The sequence below is a fragment of the Equus przewalskii genome, chromosome 21, assembly GCF_037783145.1.
Source record: "Equus przewalskii isolate Varuska chromosome 21, EquPr2, whole genome shotgun sequence".
NCBI classification, from domain to species: Eukaryota; Metazoa; Chordata; class Mammalia; order Perissodactyla; family Equidae; genus Equus; species Equus przewalskii.
The window spans coordinates 458,925-476,505 of NC_091851.1; the positions used below are offsets into that span (position 1 = coordinate 458,925).

The 17,581-nt window shown below is 44.3% G+C and overlaps 1 protein-coding gene across 19 annotated transcripts in view; it reads right to left on the minus strand.

Annotated features, from left to right (window-relative positions):
• The window catches only part of NINL (ninein like), a 134,728-nt gene that overhangs the window by 79,964 nt on the left and 37,183 nt on the right, over positions 1 to 17,581 (minus strand). For 18 of the 19 annotated variants that reach the window (XR_011531007.1, XR_011531008.1, XR_011531009.1 and 15 more), the window contains one exon: positions 5,396 to 5,589. The exons of the other annotated variant lie outside the window; for it this stretch is intronic. Coding sequence is in view for 7 of the 18 variants with exons in the window: in XM_070588929.1 (XP_070445030.1) it covers positions 5,396 to 5,578 (183 nt within the window). In the remaining 11 variants the exon portion in view is untranslated. The remainder of the gene's footprint in view (positions 1 to 5,395; positions 5,590 to 17,581) is intronic. 19 annotated transcript variants of the gene reach the window in all.

Below are 17,581 nucleotides of genomic sequence, written 5' to 3' on the forward strand. Positions count from 1 at the left end.
TCTCTGGGTATTTGACTTATCATAGATTTTTAGACTAGTATTTTCTTGCTGACTTGCTTGCTCTTTACTGTTTTCAAGATCTTTGTTTTCATTATTTTGTTCAGCCTTTCCCCCCCCGAGCAAGACTGGCCCTAGGCTAACATCTGTTGCCAATCTTCCTCTATTTTGTGTGTGAGCCACCATCACAGCATGGCCACCTATAGACAAATAGTGTAGGTCTGTGCCCAGAAACCGAACGCAGGCCAAAGCGGAGCACGCCAAACTCAACCATTAGGCTACCGGGGCTGGCCCACATTCAGCTTTTTTAATAGCCCTTACTGGAAGGTTAGCCTGACACTACTAACATGTCTGAATCATTTCAATCCTTTTTTTGGCTGCATAAAATTTTATCATATGGATCTACCAGAATTTATTTAAGCAATCTCCTATTGAAAAGGCTGTTTCCCATCTGTAGCTGTTCAAATCAATATTAGAATGAATCACCTTGCATATATTTTATTTCACACCAAGAAAGAAATTTTCTTTCTTTCATCTTTGTATCCCTAGCTTCTGCATGTGGCCCAGGACACAATAAGTGCTGAAAAATAGTTGCTGACTACATGGATGCATAATGAAATGGCAATTTTGCTGGATCTAATCACAGATTTCTTTGGTATTTCTGACAATACTTATTGGCTAACTTTCTTCTATCCAAAACAATAGTGGGATCTGAAGCCCAAGTGTGGTGCCACGTTTGTCTGATACCATTCTGACTGTGCCTGCATGTTTGCCTGTGTCCTCTTCCTTCACAGCTCGCAAAAGAAGGAAAAGAACAACTGCACGGCATTCAAGTGCTGGACCTAACAGGACACACCATCATCTCTGATCTTGGACTCATTCATCACAAAATGAAGGGGCTGGACTCTGTGGTCTAGAGTCACTTTCAACTTTAAAATTACTTTCAGTAACACTATATTAATAACTATCTTTGAGATAAAAATTCTCTCTCTGCCCAAATTCAAAATATTCGAGGTAAGATCCTCACCACTAGCAAAGAAATAAGATAAGATAATATAAAATGTGCATGGAAATTCCCCACAAGTCAAAGGAGTCACAGGTTACGTTAACTTTCTGGCTTGAAACCAGACCCTTACAATATTTCTTTAACAGGAAAAAGGAATTAAAAACAAGCACACTTTGACAGCATTAAACAAATTACCTTGTTAATTCAAATGTTATAACATTGTTTCTTCATTTTTATAACTGGATTACTGTATCAATGACTAACATTTATATGGTGTCATATTTATTTACTACAAGGAAACTGGACATGTAGTATTGGAACTTAAAAGCCAATCCATTCTCCTAGATAAAGAATTTATCTGGATTTTCTTCAAAACTTCCTGAGGGGCCAGCCCGGTGGCGCAGCAGCTAAGTGCACATGTTCTGCTTCGGCAGCCCAGGGTTCACGAGTTTGGATCCCGGGTAAGGACATGGCACCGGGTGGCAAGCCATGCTGTGGTAGGCGTCCCACGTATAACGTAGCGGAAGATGGGCACAGATGTTAGCTCAGGGCTAATCTTCCTCAAAAAAAACAAAAACAAAAACAAACTTCCTGAAATCTCCACCATTTGGATTCTGGTTGTAGAAAAGAGGAACAATTATCTGGATATTTCTAGCTTGATATTGGCTTCCTCTAAAACACCTAGAGAATGTTCCACCTAAATGAAGGCTGTGTGAACTCTGCCCTGTCTGTGGGAAGCAGCAAAGGAGCAGGAGAAGTCCTGAAGATAGGAATAATCCAGCAGAACCAACTTCACTGAGGAGGCCGCATGACATGATGGGCTGGAGGAGACACGCAGGCGCCCAAGAGGCATGGGCTGGTGTGGGCAACGCTCGTGAAGCGTGACAGAGAGGGAAGAAAGGATAACTCCAGGTCAGACTCACGAGCAGTAGTGGAAGCAAAGCTATTCCTTAATTTATCCAACACCTGACTTGCTTTTTGGGGACAGAAAACCATGGTTGTAAGAGAGAATGGAGTTGGGACAGACGGATAGACAGAAGCATGAACACACACAGAGCTCTGCCAAGAGCGAGTGTTAACCAGAAATGGCCAGGCTCCTGTCACTGCCCGTGGGTGTCTGCTCTCCTTCTAACATCACTCCTTATGAACGTGTTCAGAGAAGCTCCCAGCTTCTGGAAGGAATTACCACTCAGAGAAATCGCTTTTCAGGATGCGGGTGACATGGGGGAAGTCAGAAACCTCAAACGACTCAATTCCATTTTTCTCTTTGCTGATATTCCAATACTAATCTTTTTTTCCTGTTATAATTTGAAGTTTCCAAATCTTACACTTTTTCTACACATACAAAGCATAGAGTGGAGAACTGTGTGGAAACGATATGGTTTCTCTGACCACGAGAACATGCAATCTGAATCTGGGCCCAAAACTCATTCTTTTGGTTTTGAATTTTCTACACTGTCAAAAATAATCAAGAAAACCAGATCATCTGTTTATACTGCTTAAATAACCAGTGTTGATTTTCACAAATGTGCCTTTTGCTCATCTAGGTCCCAAATACAATTCTAGGTGACATCAGAAGGGGCTAGAACATTATCTATAAAAAACACATCTGATTCTCACATGCAAAAGAATGAAAGTAGACCACTGTCTTTCTTCATATACAAAAATAGACTCAAAATGGACCAAAGACTTGAAGGTAAGACCTGAAACCACAAAACTTCTGGAAGAAATACAGGCAGTACACTCTGTGACATTGGACTTAAAAGGACCTTTACGAATACCATGTCTACTCGGACGAGGGAAACAAAGCAAAAAATAAACAAGTAGGACTTCATCAGACTAAAGAGCTTCTGGAAGGCCCAGGAAACAAAGATCAAAATGAAAAAACAACCCACCAACTGGGAGAAAATATTTGCAAATCATATATCTGACAAAGAGTTAATCTCCATAATATATAAAGAACTCATACAACTGAACTATAAAAAAATAAACAACCCAATCAAAAAATGGGCAGAGGACACGAACAGACATTTTCCCAAAGAAGATATACAGATGGCCAATAGGCACATGAAAAGATGCTCAACATCACCGATCATCAGGGAAATGCAAATCAAAACTACACTAAGATATCACGTTACACCTGTTAGAATGGCTATAATCACCAAGACAAAAAACAAATGTTGGAGAGGTTGTGGAGAAAAGGAATCCTCATCCACTGTTGGTGGGGATGCAAACTGGTGCAGCCACTATGGAAAACAGTATGGAGATTTCTCAAAAGATTAAAAACAGAAATACCTCACGACTCAGCTATCCCACTACTGGGTATTTATCTGAAGAACTTGAAATCAACAATACAAAGAGACACATGCACCCCTGTGTTCACTGCAGCATTATTCACAATAGCCAAGACATGGAAGCAACCCCAGTGCCCATGGACTGAGGACTGGATAAAGATGTGGTATATACACAATGGAATATTACTCAGTCATAAAAAAAGACAAAAATCATCCTATTTGCAACAACATGGATGGACCTTGAGGGCATTATATTAAATGAAATAAGCCAGAGGGAGAGGGACGAACACATCTGATTTCACTTATTTGTGGAACATAAACTATGGATAACGAGAACAGTTAGTGGATACCAGAGAAAAGGGGGATGGGGTGGGCACAAGGGGTGAAGGGGTGCACTTATATGGTACCCGACCAATAATAACGTACAACCAAAATTTCACAGTTACAAACTATTACGACCCCCCAAAAAATAAATTAGAAAAAACCCACACATCTGATTCTTAACTCCATTAAAAAAAACAAAAAACAAAAGCAGAACAGAATAAATTAGAGACAGAGAAAGGGCATGGCTGGTTTAATTGAGGCAGAGTTCTCCACGAGGGAGTGACAGCACCTACTGACAGGCACCAGCAACACAGGCAGTCCAAGCTTTGGGGCAGAACAAGAGGTCCAACTCGCCCAGCCTCTTTCCCTATGCCAGCAGTGAGGGGGTTTTGTTGTTTTTCTTCATTTGTTTTTGCCCAGGAGCCAATTTGGTGAAATTTATAGGCAGGATCTTTTTTCTCGTTCAGAATGAAAAGAGTTTTATTGAGTCCTGTGGAAAAACTGCTCTTCCTTCAAAGTTAAGATGACCAACAAAATAACAGGCACTGCTCTCAGCGCTAACATGTTAACATCTGGCCACGTTTAGGAAGTAGAAGCAAGGCGGGAGGTGCTTCTTAGTGTTTCAATCAGGAGAGCAGGTTGTAGCCTAGGTTCTAGATCACCATTCTGGATGACTGAATCTCCTAGAGGAAAAAACTCTGCATTCATATGGCCAAACGAAATCACAGGACACCTCCACACAGGGACCCTTTGTTCCTCCAACAGTAGGGTGCAACTTTTTTGTCCAGCTGCTGCTAGACGAACTTCAAGCTGTGTAATTTTACAAGACCATCTGTCCTTGAGGTACTTTGAAGCTGTCTGTCTCTGAATGACTTACCAGTGTGTGAGTTGCCCACAGAACCACATGCCACCCACCCATACTAATCCCCCTCCCAACAAATCACACCACCTGACAAATAGAAATGGCAAGCAATACGATATATTGGAGTATATGAGGAAGCCATTTGGTGTAAATCTAATTCGGTCTGACTTTGTTTCTCCAAAAGGGCCTGACATGGCCATCAAGCATGCAGTGTATATCTGCTTTAAACATTTACTGTGGCAAGAACAAATGGCCTTAAGATAAAGGTGCAACTCCCCACCCCCACATTGGCATTTCCTTAAGGATAAGCATCTTTCCTTAGACTAGGAACTGATTGCTGCACTCACCTTTGACCACCCAGCTCACCTGTGACCACCCAGCTCGAGACAACAGACCTGCCACCCTGCTGTGTCCACTGAGACAGCAGATCTACCTGCTGTTCCCATCAATCACTGTGCTGACAGAGCAGTCTCGTGACTATTGTAAAAGGACATTTCAACCCTATGTGAAACATCCTCTCTGGGGGTATATAACCACTCTGTACACCCCACTTCTTTGGTGCCCTTTCTTCCTTGGGGCAGAAAGGCCCCGGGCCATGGTCCTCACATTTTAGCTTAGAATAAACTCTCCCAAATTTTCATTTATAGATTGGTTATGGATTATTTTCGTCAACACACCTTTCTGGAAAAATGAAACAAAATAAAATCTCTGGAAGTTACTATGCTAAAAAAAGTAATATTAAGGAAATTCTTTCTACAATGTAGTCGTCACATAGAAGGAAAAACAACATTCCATTTCCCAATAACTTCCCTTTGAGGAGTATCTTTAGTCAACTGATATTTCTCAAATGCCCGGAGTAGCCCACTATAGTACTGTGTGCTTTTCTTTGGGAGAATGAAGTCAAATACCCACCCTGGCAAAGTGGTCATTTCCGAGAAGTGTTTGCAGGAGGACGGGCAGCTGCTTCTCCAGATGAAGCTTAAAGCAGAGTTGGGTCAGCTCCTCCTGGTCCAGAAAGCCTGTCCCAGTGGTGTCACAGCTGCTATAGATTTCCCTGAGCTGTGAAACATAGTGTTTCTCTTCGTCGTCGTCCATCCCATAGCAGGCTGGACATGCCAGGGGAAAAAAGAAAAAAACCAGTACATTTTTACTGCCGCACCTCACACACTGTTCCACTGTTCCCAGGAGCCAGGCAGCGTGGCCGGGTACAGGGCAGGAGAGGGGTATGCAGGAAGAGGCAGCCGGAGCCCCTCAGTGTTCAGTGAGGCTGGGAGAGACCAGCTCCACCTTCGCAGAATGGACCAGAAACATGTTACTAGGGAGCCAGTTATTGTTCACAAGAACCAGCATTTCTTTGTTCTGTAAAAAAAGAAAATCTATTACACAATAATGAGAAAAACAGAGCTAAGTATAAGGAGAACCAAAATCATTCAAAACTTCATCACCTAAGAAAATCATTATTAATATTTTGGCAAATATACATTTTAATTTTTCTCTATACATACACAATTATGTTTTTTCTTACAAATACAAGTATTTACTTACAAATACTAAAATAAGTAGTAAAAATTTTACTAAATAAAAGTGCTTATATGAAAGAATGCAAACTGATAAAAATATACAGAGGATATTAATAAACAACACAAAAGAAGAAAAACATATGGTTAATAACCATCTAAAATGTTTAAATTAAAACCAAGATACTATTTGACTGTCAAATTATCAAGAATAAAAATCTTCAATGCTGAGCCTACTGTAAAAAGGAGACTCTCACACCTGGAGGATGTGACAGTTAGTAGATGTTTCTGGAGGGTACCTTGTCTATATATCAAGAAAATTTGAAATATTTTAATTACCTGATCTAATTACTTCATATACTTGAAATTCCTTATATTTAAGGAAACAGAACTATAAACAAAGATATGAGTTCATCAAAGTATTATTTACAAAAAGAAAAGAAAATAACCTGAAATATCCAACAAAAGAAAAATAGTTTGCTAAATTGTAGCGTATGTACATGGCAAAATAGTAAATAGTCTTGAAAACCACATTTCTGAAGAACATTTAAGAGCATAGGAAGCGTAGTTGATAAAAAAATATCAAGGCAGAATAAAAACTGTTTATAATAAAATAGGTAATATACTCAGTGGTCACTTTCCATATAATAATTCACTTATAGCTTATAACAGTTCTATCAAGAAACTTCTGCAACTTTCTGGAGGAAAATGCATTCAAAAAAATGAAAACAAAGAAAAAAATACACTAAAATGGTAAGAGATGATTTTACTGTATTACACACATATTTCCTATTTTATATATTCTTATATCCCTCAAAAATTTCTAAGAAGCAAAACATTTCATAACTAGGAAGTGTTACTGAAACATGGAAAGCATCTAGCACCCACACGGTGCAGGGAGGTCTGCGTCAGCACCAGAACCATATAAAGTACCGAAACCTGTTCACATCAACCCCTAAATGGAAACCGTGCATGGACATCATTACTCAGGAAGGGAATGGAATCAGTGACACAAAAAATAGACACTGAGTAGAATCCTGATAGTGATGTATTTCACCGCGGTCTTAGAAGGCAAGAGGCCTCATCTGAGCTCTTACTTTAACAGCTGCTGATCAGCTCTAACACCAGCCAATATCGAGGCGGAAGGTGAACAAATCGGTTCGTGTGGGCTGAGGTCCACAGCCCACCGCCTCAGACCCTTTTTGGAACAAGGAGAGGCACACAGGAATAAACAAACTGCTGAGTCTGCTGGGACTGCAGAGGCAACAAGACCTGAACGAGGATGGCCCACATCACCCACAAGAGCTGTGCTCGAGCCCACCTGCCAACGCCTGCCGGTCCCCCAGGCCTGGGGCTGTCAGGAGCCCTCGCTGCTCCCACCTCTTTTCCTTGGTGACAAGATTCACACTTTTGGGGCTGAGCTGGGATTTCCTGAAAACAGGAGGAACTTCAATTCCCATATGACTAAGAGTAAAAAGACCACAGGAAGATTCGCCCAGCAGGGAAAAGCAGCACGAACCCTTTGAACAGCCCCTGCTCCCACAGGACCCAGGACGGCGTCCCTCTCAGGCCACTGTCTTCATCAGCTCCTAGCAGAATACCCAGTGTACCCAAAATGTGCCTACAGAGCAAGGCTGCCGAGAACACCCGACCTCACTAAAACGCAAACAGATTCAGGTTCTGAAAAGACATCCCTCCCCACCCCCGCTTTGTAGGAGGCTGAGTGCTGGGAGCACATCTCAAGGAAGCAGAACAAACAGGCCACCTCTGTCCACCAGACGCAGGCGCAGAGCACCCAGCGCTGCCCTAGGCTCCTCCCACACGCCAGGTTATGACAGTCTCTAGAGACCCTCTTCCGAGAGGACGTCTTCCTGGGAGGAGACACACATCAGGAAGGGGGAACGCGGCAGCCAGCGCGAAGCAGGGCCCTGTGGAGGTGGGAGGCAAAACAGAAAATGTAAATGGGGAACAGGCTAAAACCTCAAACGCTGGATGCCATCTACGGACCCAAAGCCAGGAGGCAGTGACTGCCACAGTCCTCCCGAGCTCCACACACCACCCATCCTCTCAGCCGCAAGCCACACAGGCACCCCAGACAGGCTCCTGCCAGCGCCTCCTGCATCCTCAGAGCCGCCTTCAGTGCAGAAGGCTTGTGGTGTACCCTTCCAACTGCCTCAAATGGCAGAAATATTTTCAATTTACTTCTTTTTTTAAAGATTGGCACCTGAGCTAACTGAGGCAACTTAGCTGTTGTCAATCTTCCTTTCTTCTTCTTCTTCTCCCCCACAAAGTACACAGTTGTATAGCCTAGTTGTAGATTCTGGTTGTGCTATATGGGACACCACCTCAGCATGGCCTGATGAGCGGTGCCATGTCTGCACCAGGGATCCGAACTGGTTAAACCCTGGGCCCCTGAAGCACAGCACACACACTTAACCACTCAGCCACGTGGCCAGCCCCTCAGTTTACATTTTTAAGCCCAATGTTCTTAAACAAACCCATTTAAGCAATAGCAATACATGATGGTGCGATTTAACTATTTCAAAGGTAAGGTTACTGGCATTATGGGTCCATTTAATCTCAGGGCTGCTGCTCCCAGGACCCCAGGTCTAGGCTAGGATGGGACAAGCAGGGGAAGGGTGGGTGTGGCATTCTAGGGCACTTCACCTAGGAGGTGGGGGCATTCCCTGGGGGTCCAAGTAAACTCAAGAACCTTCTCAATATCTGCACTATCACAGAGGAGAGATCTGGAAAACCGAGGCCCAGCAAACCTTCATGCGCTCCCACACCCCACAGGACCCGCTGGACACACGGCACACCTGTCTGAACTCCTGCCTGAGGAATCCAGAACTGGGCAGAATTCAGGTGCGGAGGCTGAAGGTTAAAGGGCACTGGAGGGGCCCCTCCCAGGAACAATGATGAGCCAGCCCCCCTTGAAAAAACTTGCTGGTCTGCCCCACTGACTCCAGGTTAGGAGGGATGCAGGGCAGGCCCCGCACACTCGGCCCCGCGTCGCCTCGCTTACACCCATCTTCGCTCAACTCCAGAGTCAAAGTTCCCCGCCATTCAGAAGCACTCTTTTCCTCTCCTTCCCCTCATCTTCGTGAATCTGAGACACTGCTCCAAGAAAGCAGGTGCCATCCAGGGACTGGCAGTTAGGGTGATTCAGGCACAGCCACTCAACAGGGCAGGCAAAAACAGATCTTTCAGTCATGGTTTGCTAGGATATTTCCTAACCCCCAACCAAGGAAATGTCCAGCTATATTTTCAAAATAATGGGAAAAAGTAGGCACTGACTCTATTCACGCACAACTGATGAATCTGCCATCCTCCAGCCCTGGAATGTGAGTGGTCTTTCTATGGCCTCTCAAATACCACATGACAAACCTCAGTGGTGAGACAGCTAGAAACTCTGGCCAGGAAGGCTTGGAAAAACTCCAAGGCCCCAAAGCCAAGGCCACCTGCACCTGGAAAACCCGGCCCAGGATCCGCTGACACCCAACGACCACGGCAGAGAAGTCACACTGATTCAAGTGGCTTCCCCAGGATTCAGGAGTCCCAGAAAAAGGCATGACTGACAATACCTGAGAAACTCATAACACCACGGAATTGTGGAAGGTCTCAGAAATGGTGCAGAAGCCTGAACGTGGGCTCAGAACTCCAGCGTTCACACACACACACATTCCATTCACTGGAATCTGAAGGCAGTGATTGGGGTGGTCGGGGGTACATGCAGGAGAGGAGAGGGGAGTAAAGGTGACACTTAACCAAGACACACATGCAGGTACACAGAGAGAAACTAATATCCACAGAGAGATAAAGGAAAATCAATAAAATCAAGAAACAAAACAGACCACTGGAAGAAAGGAATGATAAGACGCCAAGGGGGGTTTCCTGGACATTGACATATTACAGCTGCATGAAAAATTCAATGGCAAGGCTGAAGATAAAGACAAGGAAATCTTCTATAAAGTGGATCTAAACAATAAAGAGATTTTAAAAATGAGGAAGAAAAGACAAGGAAATTAAAAATCAATCTCATATAGTAATCAAAACAGTGTGGTACTAGCATAAAGAGAGACACACAAACCAATGGAACAGAATAGAGAGCCCAGAAATAAACCCTCATATATACAGTGAAATGATCTTTCACCACACAATGAGGAGAAAAGAGTCTCTTCAACAAGTGGTGCTGGAAAACTGGATATGCACAAGCAAAAGAATGAAATTTGACCCCTACCATACACACAAAAATTATATACTATTTACTATATATAAAAATACATATACACCATATACCAAAATTAACCCACATTGGACTCAAGACCTAAATGTAAGCTCTAAAACTACAAAACTCTTAGAAGAAAACATAGAGGCAAAGCTCCATGATGTTAGATTTGGCAATGATTTCTTGGATATGACACCAAAGGCACAGGCTACAAAAGCAAAAATAGAAAAATGGCACTCTGTCAAACTTAAGAACTTCTGCAAATCAAAGAAAATAACCAACAGAGTGAAAAGGCAAGCTACACACTGAATGGAAAAAAAACAAGTGCAAATAATATATCTGATAATGATAAGGTGTTAATAGCCAGAACATACAAGAACTCCTACAACACAACAACAAAAAACAAGTAACCTTATTTAAAAAAGGGCAAAGACATTTCTCCAAAGAAGATATACAAAAGCCAACCAGCATATGAAGATGCTCAACATCACTAATCATTAGAGAAATGCAAATCAAAACCACCATGAGATATTATCTCACGTCCATTAGGATGGCCACTATATATAAAAAATCCAGAAAACAACAATATCGGTGATGATGGAGAGGAAGTGGAAGAGTTGTGCACTGTTGGTGGGGAAGTAAAATGGTGCAACTGCTATGGAAAACAGTACGGAGGTTCCTCAAGAAACTAAAAATAGAATTACCGTATGATCCAGCTATTCCACTTCTTGGTATTTATCCAAAAGAATTGAAAGCAGAATCTCAAAGAGATATTTGCACTCTCCCATGTTCACTGCAGCGTTATTTCAACAGCCAAGAGGTGGAAACAGTCTAAATGTCCATCAAAAAATGAATAGATTAAAAAAAAAAAGTGATACAATCATACAATGGAATATTATTCAGCCTTAAAAAGGAAAGAGGGGCCGGCCCAGTGGCTTAGTGGTTAAGTTCCTGTGCTCCACTTTGGTGGCCCAGGGTTTGCAGGTTTGGATCCCAGGCAGGGACCTACATACCACTTATCAAGCCATGCTGTGGGGGCGTCCCACATATAAAATAGAGGAAGATGGGCATGGATGTTAGCTCAGGACAATACTCCTCAAGCAAAAAGAAGAAGATTGGAAATGGATATTAGCTCAGGGTCAATCTTCTCCATCAAAAAAAAAAAAAGGGGAAGGAAATCTTGTCACATGCTACAACATGGATGAAGCTTGAGGATGCTAAGTAAAATAAGCCAGTCACAAAAGAACAAATACTGTACGATTCCACTTATATAAGATATCTAGAGCAGTCAAAATTATGAAGGCAGAAAGTATAATGGTGGCTGCCAGGGGCTGGCGGGAGGGGAGAATGGGAGGAGCTGTTCGATGGGTATTGAGTTTCGGTTCTGCAAGATGAGAAAGTTCTAGAGATCTGTTACACAACAATGTGAATATAGTTAGCACTACTGAACTGTATATTTAAAAATGGTTAAGAGGGTAAATTTTATATTATATGTTTTTTTTACCACAATTGACAATCTAAAAATAAGAAAGAAAAATTTTTAACAAGAAAAAAGTTCAAAATTTGGTAGCTCTGTTCTATGGCACTTTTATCTGGATTTTCTCTTTCCTTTTTTTTTTCCCTTAAGATTTTATTTTTCCTTTTTCTCCCCAAATCCCCCTGGTACATAGTTGCACATCTTAGATGTGGGTCCCTCTAGTTGTGGCATGAGGGACGCTGCCTCAGCATGGCCTGATGAGTGGTGCCGTGTCTGCACCCAGGATCCCAGCCAGCGAAACCCTGGGCCGCTGAAACAGAGTGCACAAACTCAACCACTCGGCCATGGGTCCAGCCCCTGGATTTTCTCTTTCCTTAAGAAAATGATCAATCCCCAGACTCCAGGCAGCCTCTACAAGCCCAGGAAGGAAACCAGTCGAAGGGACATAGATTACTGGGTAATGCAGACTTAACACGCAGACAGAAGGCAGAGTCCCACCACTTGGGACAACAAATAATAAACAGCCACACCAAGCACATCCTCATGAAATTTCAGAAGAAACAAAACAAACAGGTCCTGAGAGTGCGCAGAGAGAGAAGAGCAGCCCCATGCTCTCAGCACCAGGCCACGGCATGGCCCACGCGGACTCTGGGCAGCAAGACTGAGAGTTAGAGGACAGAAAGGAAGCCTCCAACATCCTGAGGGAAGACAGCTTTCCGCTGCATCCGGAAGCTCCCAGAACATGTACTTCAGCAAAATGAGGGACTGAGCAAGAAAGAGGAAGATGCAGGATCTGCAATCTGGGTCCCACACAAGCGCTGGAGGCTGATTTAGGAGGGCAGCCCTGGGGCAGGGCCAGAAGGCACCGCATGCAATGCAGACAAATGGGGAACCAGCAGGTCCTGTGTGCATCTGACCATCTGTAAACAGATGGAGAAGTTTCTGACAGAGCTGAAGGAGCAACTGGAAAAAAACAAGGATAAGTACATTAAAAAGCAAATAAGCACAACTCAAGAAAACGTTAACCTCTATAAAGCCAGTGTAGATTACATCATGTTCACCACCCAAAAAGTAATTACAGACCATGCCCAAGAATGGAAATGTGACTGTGCTGCAGGCACATGTGGTATGGCAGCCAGGGAACCCCACGCTCCACGGGTGACAGGGAAGCCTCTGGTGGAGGCACTGCCTGGGCTGAGGTTACAGCCTGGGCTGCTGCAGGGCTGGGGGTTCTGGGAGGTGACGGGGCAGTGACATGCCTTACGAAGTTCAGGAGTGACGCAGGTGCCTCAGCACTCTGCCCCGTTTTGCCCAGAGTGGTATCTCACAGGCCTCCATGCCACACTCCAGACAGGAGTCAGACAAGCACACATCGTGACCACTTCTGCCATGTGCCCTCCTGAAGTCCTGGGGCGGGTGTTGGGGCTATCAGAGCGAAGAGGCCCTGACTTGAGACCCTGGTGACTAGCCTGCACTGGGAGAGCTCCGGCCACCCAAACCCCGCAAGATGGACTGGAGCACAAACACCGGGTCAGCGTTCAAAACGAGAGTCCAGAGCAGTGACAGTCTGTGTGGCCTTCCCCCCAGGCACTGTCCTCTGACTGGGATGACTGCTAAGCTGAGGGAAGCTGGAGTTTTCTTCAGCTTTCTTCCTCTGAGAGAAGCAGCTAAACCTTGCGAGTACCCCCAGCCTGCTACTGCTCTTCTGTGACGTTCTGAAAGGCCTCCCTCCAGCAGTGCCAGTGCCCGACATGGGCAGGCCTGTTATCCCAGGCCTGAGTGTCTACTGCTGCCATCTGACTTGCAGAGACCCAGCTCTGCAGAAATGCTACAGAGCATCTTTTCACTTTCCCCACAAAATGAGTTGCACTACATTTGCTTTCTGAGTTCTCTCAGTTGACCCAAGCTTCCTCTGGGGGAAGAATGCCAAGGACGCTGGGCCTGGTGTAGACAGTAAACAGCACACGGCCCCAGGCACCTCCAGCAGGAGAGGCATGATTGCTCGGCCTGTCCACCTGCGGCTGGCCAACTGGGGTGGCCGCTGTCTGGGCAGGTGTGCTGCAGACTCAGACAAAGAGGTGGTGACAAAAGATGCCCACAGGCAGGGGCTCTCAGATCACGCTGGCTCCTGCTGCACAAGCTTTCAGTATTTAATCAAATGATGTCAGCTTTGCCTTTCATTGTCAGGCACGGACTTAATACATGTTATCAAAAAGGACAGTGAAGTGATGGGGTCGGGGTCAACCCCCTTAAAGGAGTGCTGAAGCCCAATCTGCACCTCAAGCCTCCGGGCGTGCGATTCCCTGAAAACAGTGCAGGAGAGGAGTCCAGGGAGCAGCCTCGGGCCACCAAGAGGTTTATAAACAGAGAGGGGCCAATGGTTTCCTGCAAACGTTTACAGCATCAGCAGCTTTCTGAGCCATGCAAAGGCAGCCCTAAACGAACTGAGACACGGGCAAGGCTGCCTTCCTGACTAAGGTGACCCAGGGCCCTTTCCCCACACTCACTGACAGGCCGCAGAATCCCAGCCTGGAGGGGCTCTGGGCAAGTCACAGCTTCTGTCAAATTGGGTCTAGAACCCCTCCTTTGCTGGGCTGCTGAGGGCATGGGAAGGTTACAGGACACGCCAGGTAGTAGAGTGACAGGCAGTGCCACTCATCCTGAGCGCTCAGGATACTACCATCACTGACAGCACAGAATTACTGTGCCCACACACTGGTTCCCAGGTTCCCAGTCTTCACGCTGCTCAAATCCTGTTTCTAGAAACGCCTCACTGCAAAACTGCCCCTCTCTCCCTCCCTCTCTGGAAAAGCAGTCCACCTAAATCACAGGACCCTCATGTGAGACCTGGCCCTGCCCAGCCGGGAGCCCACCGGGCATTAACGAGGCGTCTGCTGTGGAACCTCCAAGGCCTGTGCCTGAGGACGGAAGCGAAAACACCTCCTCCCCTGTAACACTCCCACAGGGATCCATTTGTCTAGCGTGCGGCCCACCTGGTGCCTGGCTTGCTCCTGGTGGCCCCCAGGCCTACTCACAGGCCCAAATGCAGGCCTCCCAGGAAAGTGGTTGTGACAAATAATAAATTTTCTTGTGAAGCAAAACCCTATTTTCATCCTGGGGAGAAAAACCTGCCCCCAAACAAACTGCATACTGGCCCCAAGACAGATGCGCTGGCCAGCACTCTGAGGACAACACAGCCCTCTGGAGGCCTACGGAGCAAGGTATCGGTTTGCATTTAATTGATGAGGGAATTTAATCTGTGCCCCTAGAAACTCGCTGGCTACTGAGGATAGGGAAGACAATCATGGTCTCTCAGAAGCTACGTGTGCTGATGTTTGCAGACCCAGAGCATCCCGGCCATGGGAGACAATTCCCAAGAAGGCCCTCCTTGCAAACCTGTGAAACCCAGAACGAACAGGACCCAAGGAGCCATTCTGGATTGGCTCATTCTCTATCTGGAAAGATGTTCCAACCCTGATAAAATATTGAAGCCAGTCCTTAGGTTCCAGCAGAGCAGACCTTGGTGCCACTTTTCTCTTTTTTGGAAACCTTTGTCAGGAACTTCAGACACCACACACAATGAAGAATACACACTGCAAAAATAGCTTTCGAAAAACAGCTAGAATATTTGGATATCCACATGCAAAAGAACAAAGTTGCACCCCCACCCACCTCACATCACATAGAAAAATTAACTCAGAATGGATCAGACACAAATGTAAGAGCTAAAACCATAAAACTCCTAGAAGAAAACATAGAAGTAAATCTTCATGATCTTCGATTAGGCAATGCCATATCTTTGATTAGATATGACACCAAAAGCACAAGCAACAAAAGAAAACAACAGATAAACTGGACTTCCTCAAAATTTAAAACTTTTTAAAATTTTATTTACTTTTTTCCGGATGTACATCAGAATATATTTCGAATTCTGTGTAGATTACATCATGTTCACCACCCAAAAAGTAATTATAGACCATCCCCTCACATGTGAGCCTAATCACCCCTTTTGCCCTCCTCCCCCCACGGTAACCACCAATCCAATCTCCAATGCTATGTATTTGTTCGTCATTGTTTTTATCTTCTATTTATGAGTGAGATCATACGGTATTTGACTTTCTCCCTCTGACTAATTTCACTCAGCATAATACACCCTCAAGGACCATTCATGTTGTCACAAATGGCCAGATTTCATCATTTCTTATGGCTGAGTAGTATTCCATCGTGTATAAATACCACATCTTCTTTATCCGTTCGTCCCTTGACGGGCACCTAGGTTGCTTACAAGTCTTGGCTATTGTGTATAATGCTGCAATGAACATAGGTAAAACTTTTTTTAATGCAAAGGACACTATCAAGAAAATGAAAAGAGAGAAAATACTTGCAAATTCTCTATCTGATAAGGGATTTGTATTTAGAATATATAAAGAACTCCTATAGCTCCATAATAAAAGCAAAAGTAACCCAATTAAAAAATGGGCAAAGGATCTGAATAGATATTTCTGCAAAGAATATATCTAAATGGCCAAAGACGCTCAACCTCACTGGCCATCAGGGAAATGCAAAATCAAAACAACAATGAGATACCACTTCACCCCCACTAGGCCAGCTATAACAAAAAAGACAGGTAATAGCACGTGCTAGGGAGGATGTGGAAAAACTGGAAACCCCATACACTGCTGGTGGCAATGTAAAATAGTGCAGTAACTGTGGAAAATAGTGTGGCACTTCATGAGAAAGTCAAACATAGAGTTACCATATGACCCAGTAACTCCATTCCTAGGTACACACGCAAAAGAAATGGGAACATACATCCACACAAAAACTTGTATACAAATGTTCATAGCAGCATCATTCATTATAGCCCCAAAGTGGAAATAACCCAAATGTCCATCAACTGAATAGATAAGTAAAGCATGTCATGTCCATACAATGGAATGTTATTCGGAAATTTAAAAAATCAAGTACTGATACTCCCACAACATGGATGAACCATACAAACACACTAAGTGAAACAAGCCAGTCGCCAACAGACCACATATAGTGTGATTTCATTTAAAAGTCCCAGAATAGGCAAATCTATAGAGAAAGAAAGTAAATTAGTGATTGCCTGTGGTTGGGGCATTTGGGGAAAAAGGGAGGGTGACTGCTAATGGATATGGAGTATCATTGTGGGGTGGCATAAATGTTCTAAAATTGGTTGTGGTGATGGCTACACAACTCTGTGAACTGTACACTTTAACTGGGTGAATTGTTACCACATACAAATATCTCAATAAAGGTTATAATACAAAAAGTTAGCGGATGACAAGAGGGATGTGTGCGAATATAAAATGCTAGGTAGCATAAGACAGGTCTTTTATTGTGATAGACCAGTTCTGTATCTCGAGTGTGGTGGTCATTACATGAATCTATACATGGATACAACTGTACAGAACTACACAGACACACGTACACAAAGGCTGCATGTAAAAAGTGGTGAAAACTGATAAGGTTTCTGTAGTCCATTTAATACCGTACCAACGTCAATGTCTGGGTTCTGATTTTGTACTCTAGCTATGTAAGACGTCCGCACTGGGAGAAGCTGCCTGAGGGTCAATGGGAATCCATGTACTATCTCTGCAACATCCTGTGAGTTTATAATCATAGCAAAATAAACAGCTGTTAAAAAGCTATAGGGCAGGGAATACCAGTAATAACTACAAATGAAACTCTGAGAGCAAATGAAACATTTCCAGGTGTGACATTTCAGCCACCCAAGACTGCAAGCACCCTCTGCCTGCCGTCAGTGTGAGTCCCCTCACCGGCTGCACTCTCCTGGCGGGCCCTGCACGCTCTCAGAGCTGCTCCACACGGGGAGTTTACCGGACCCATCA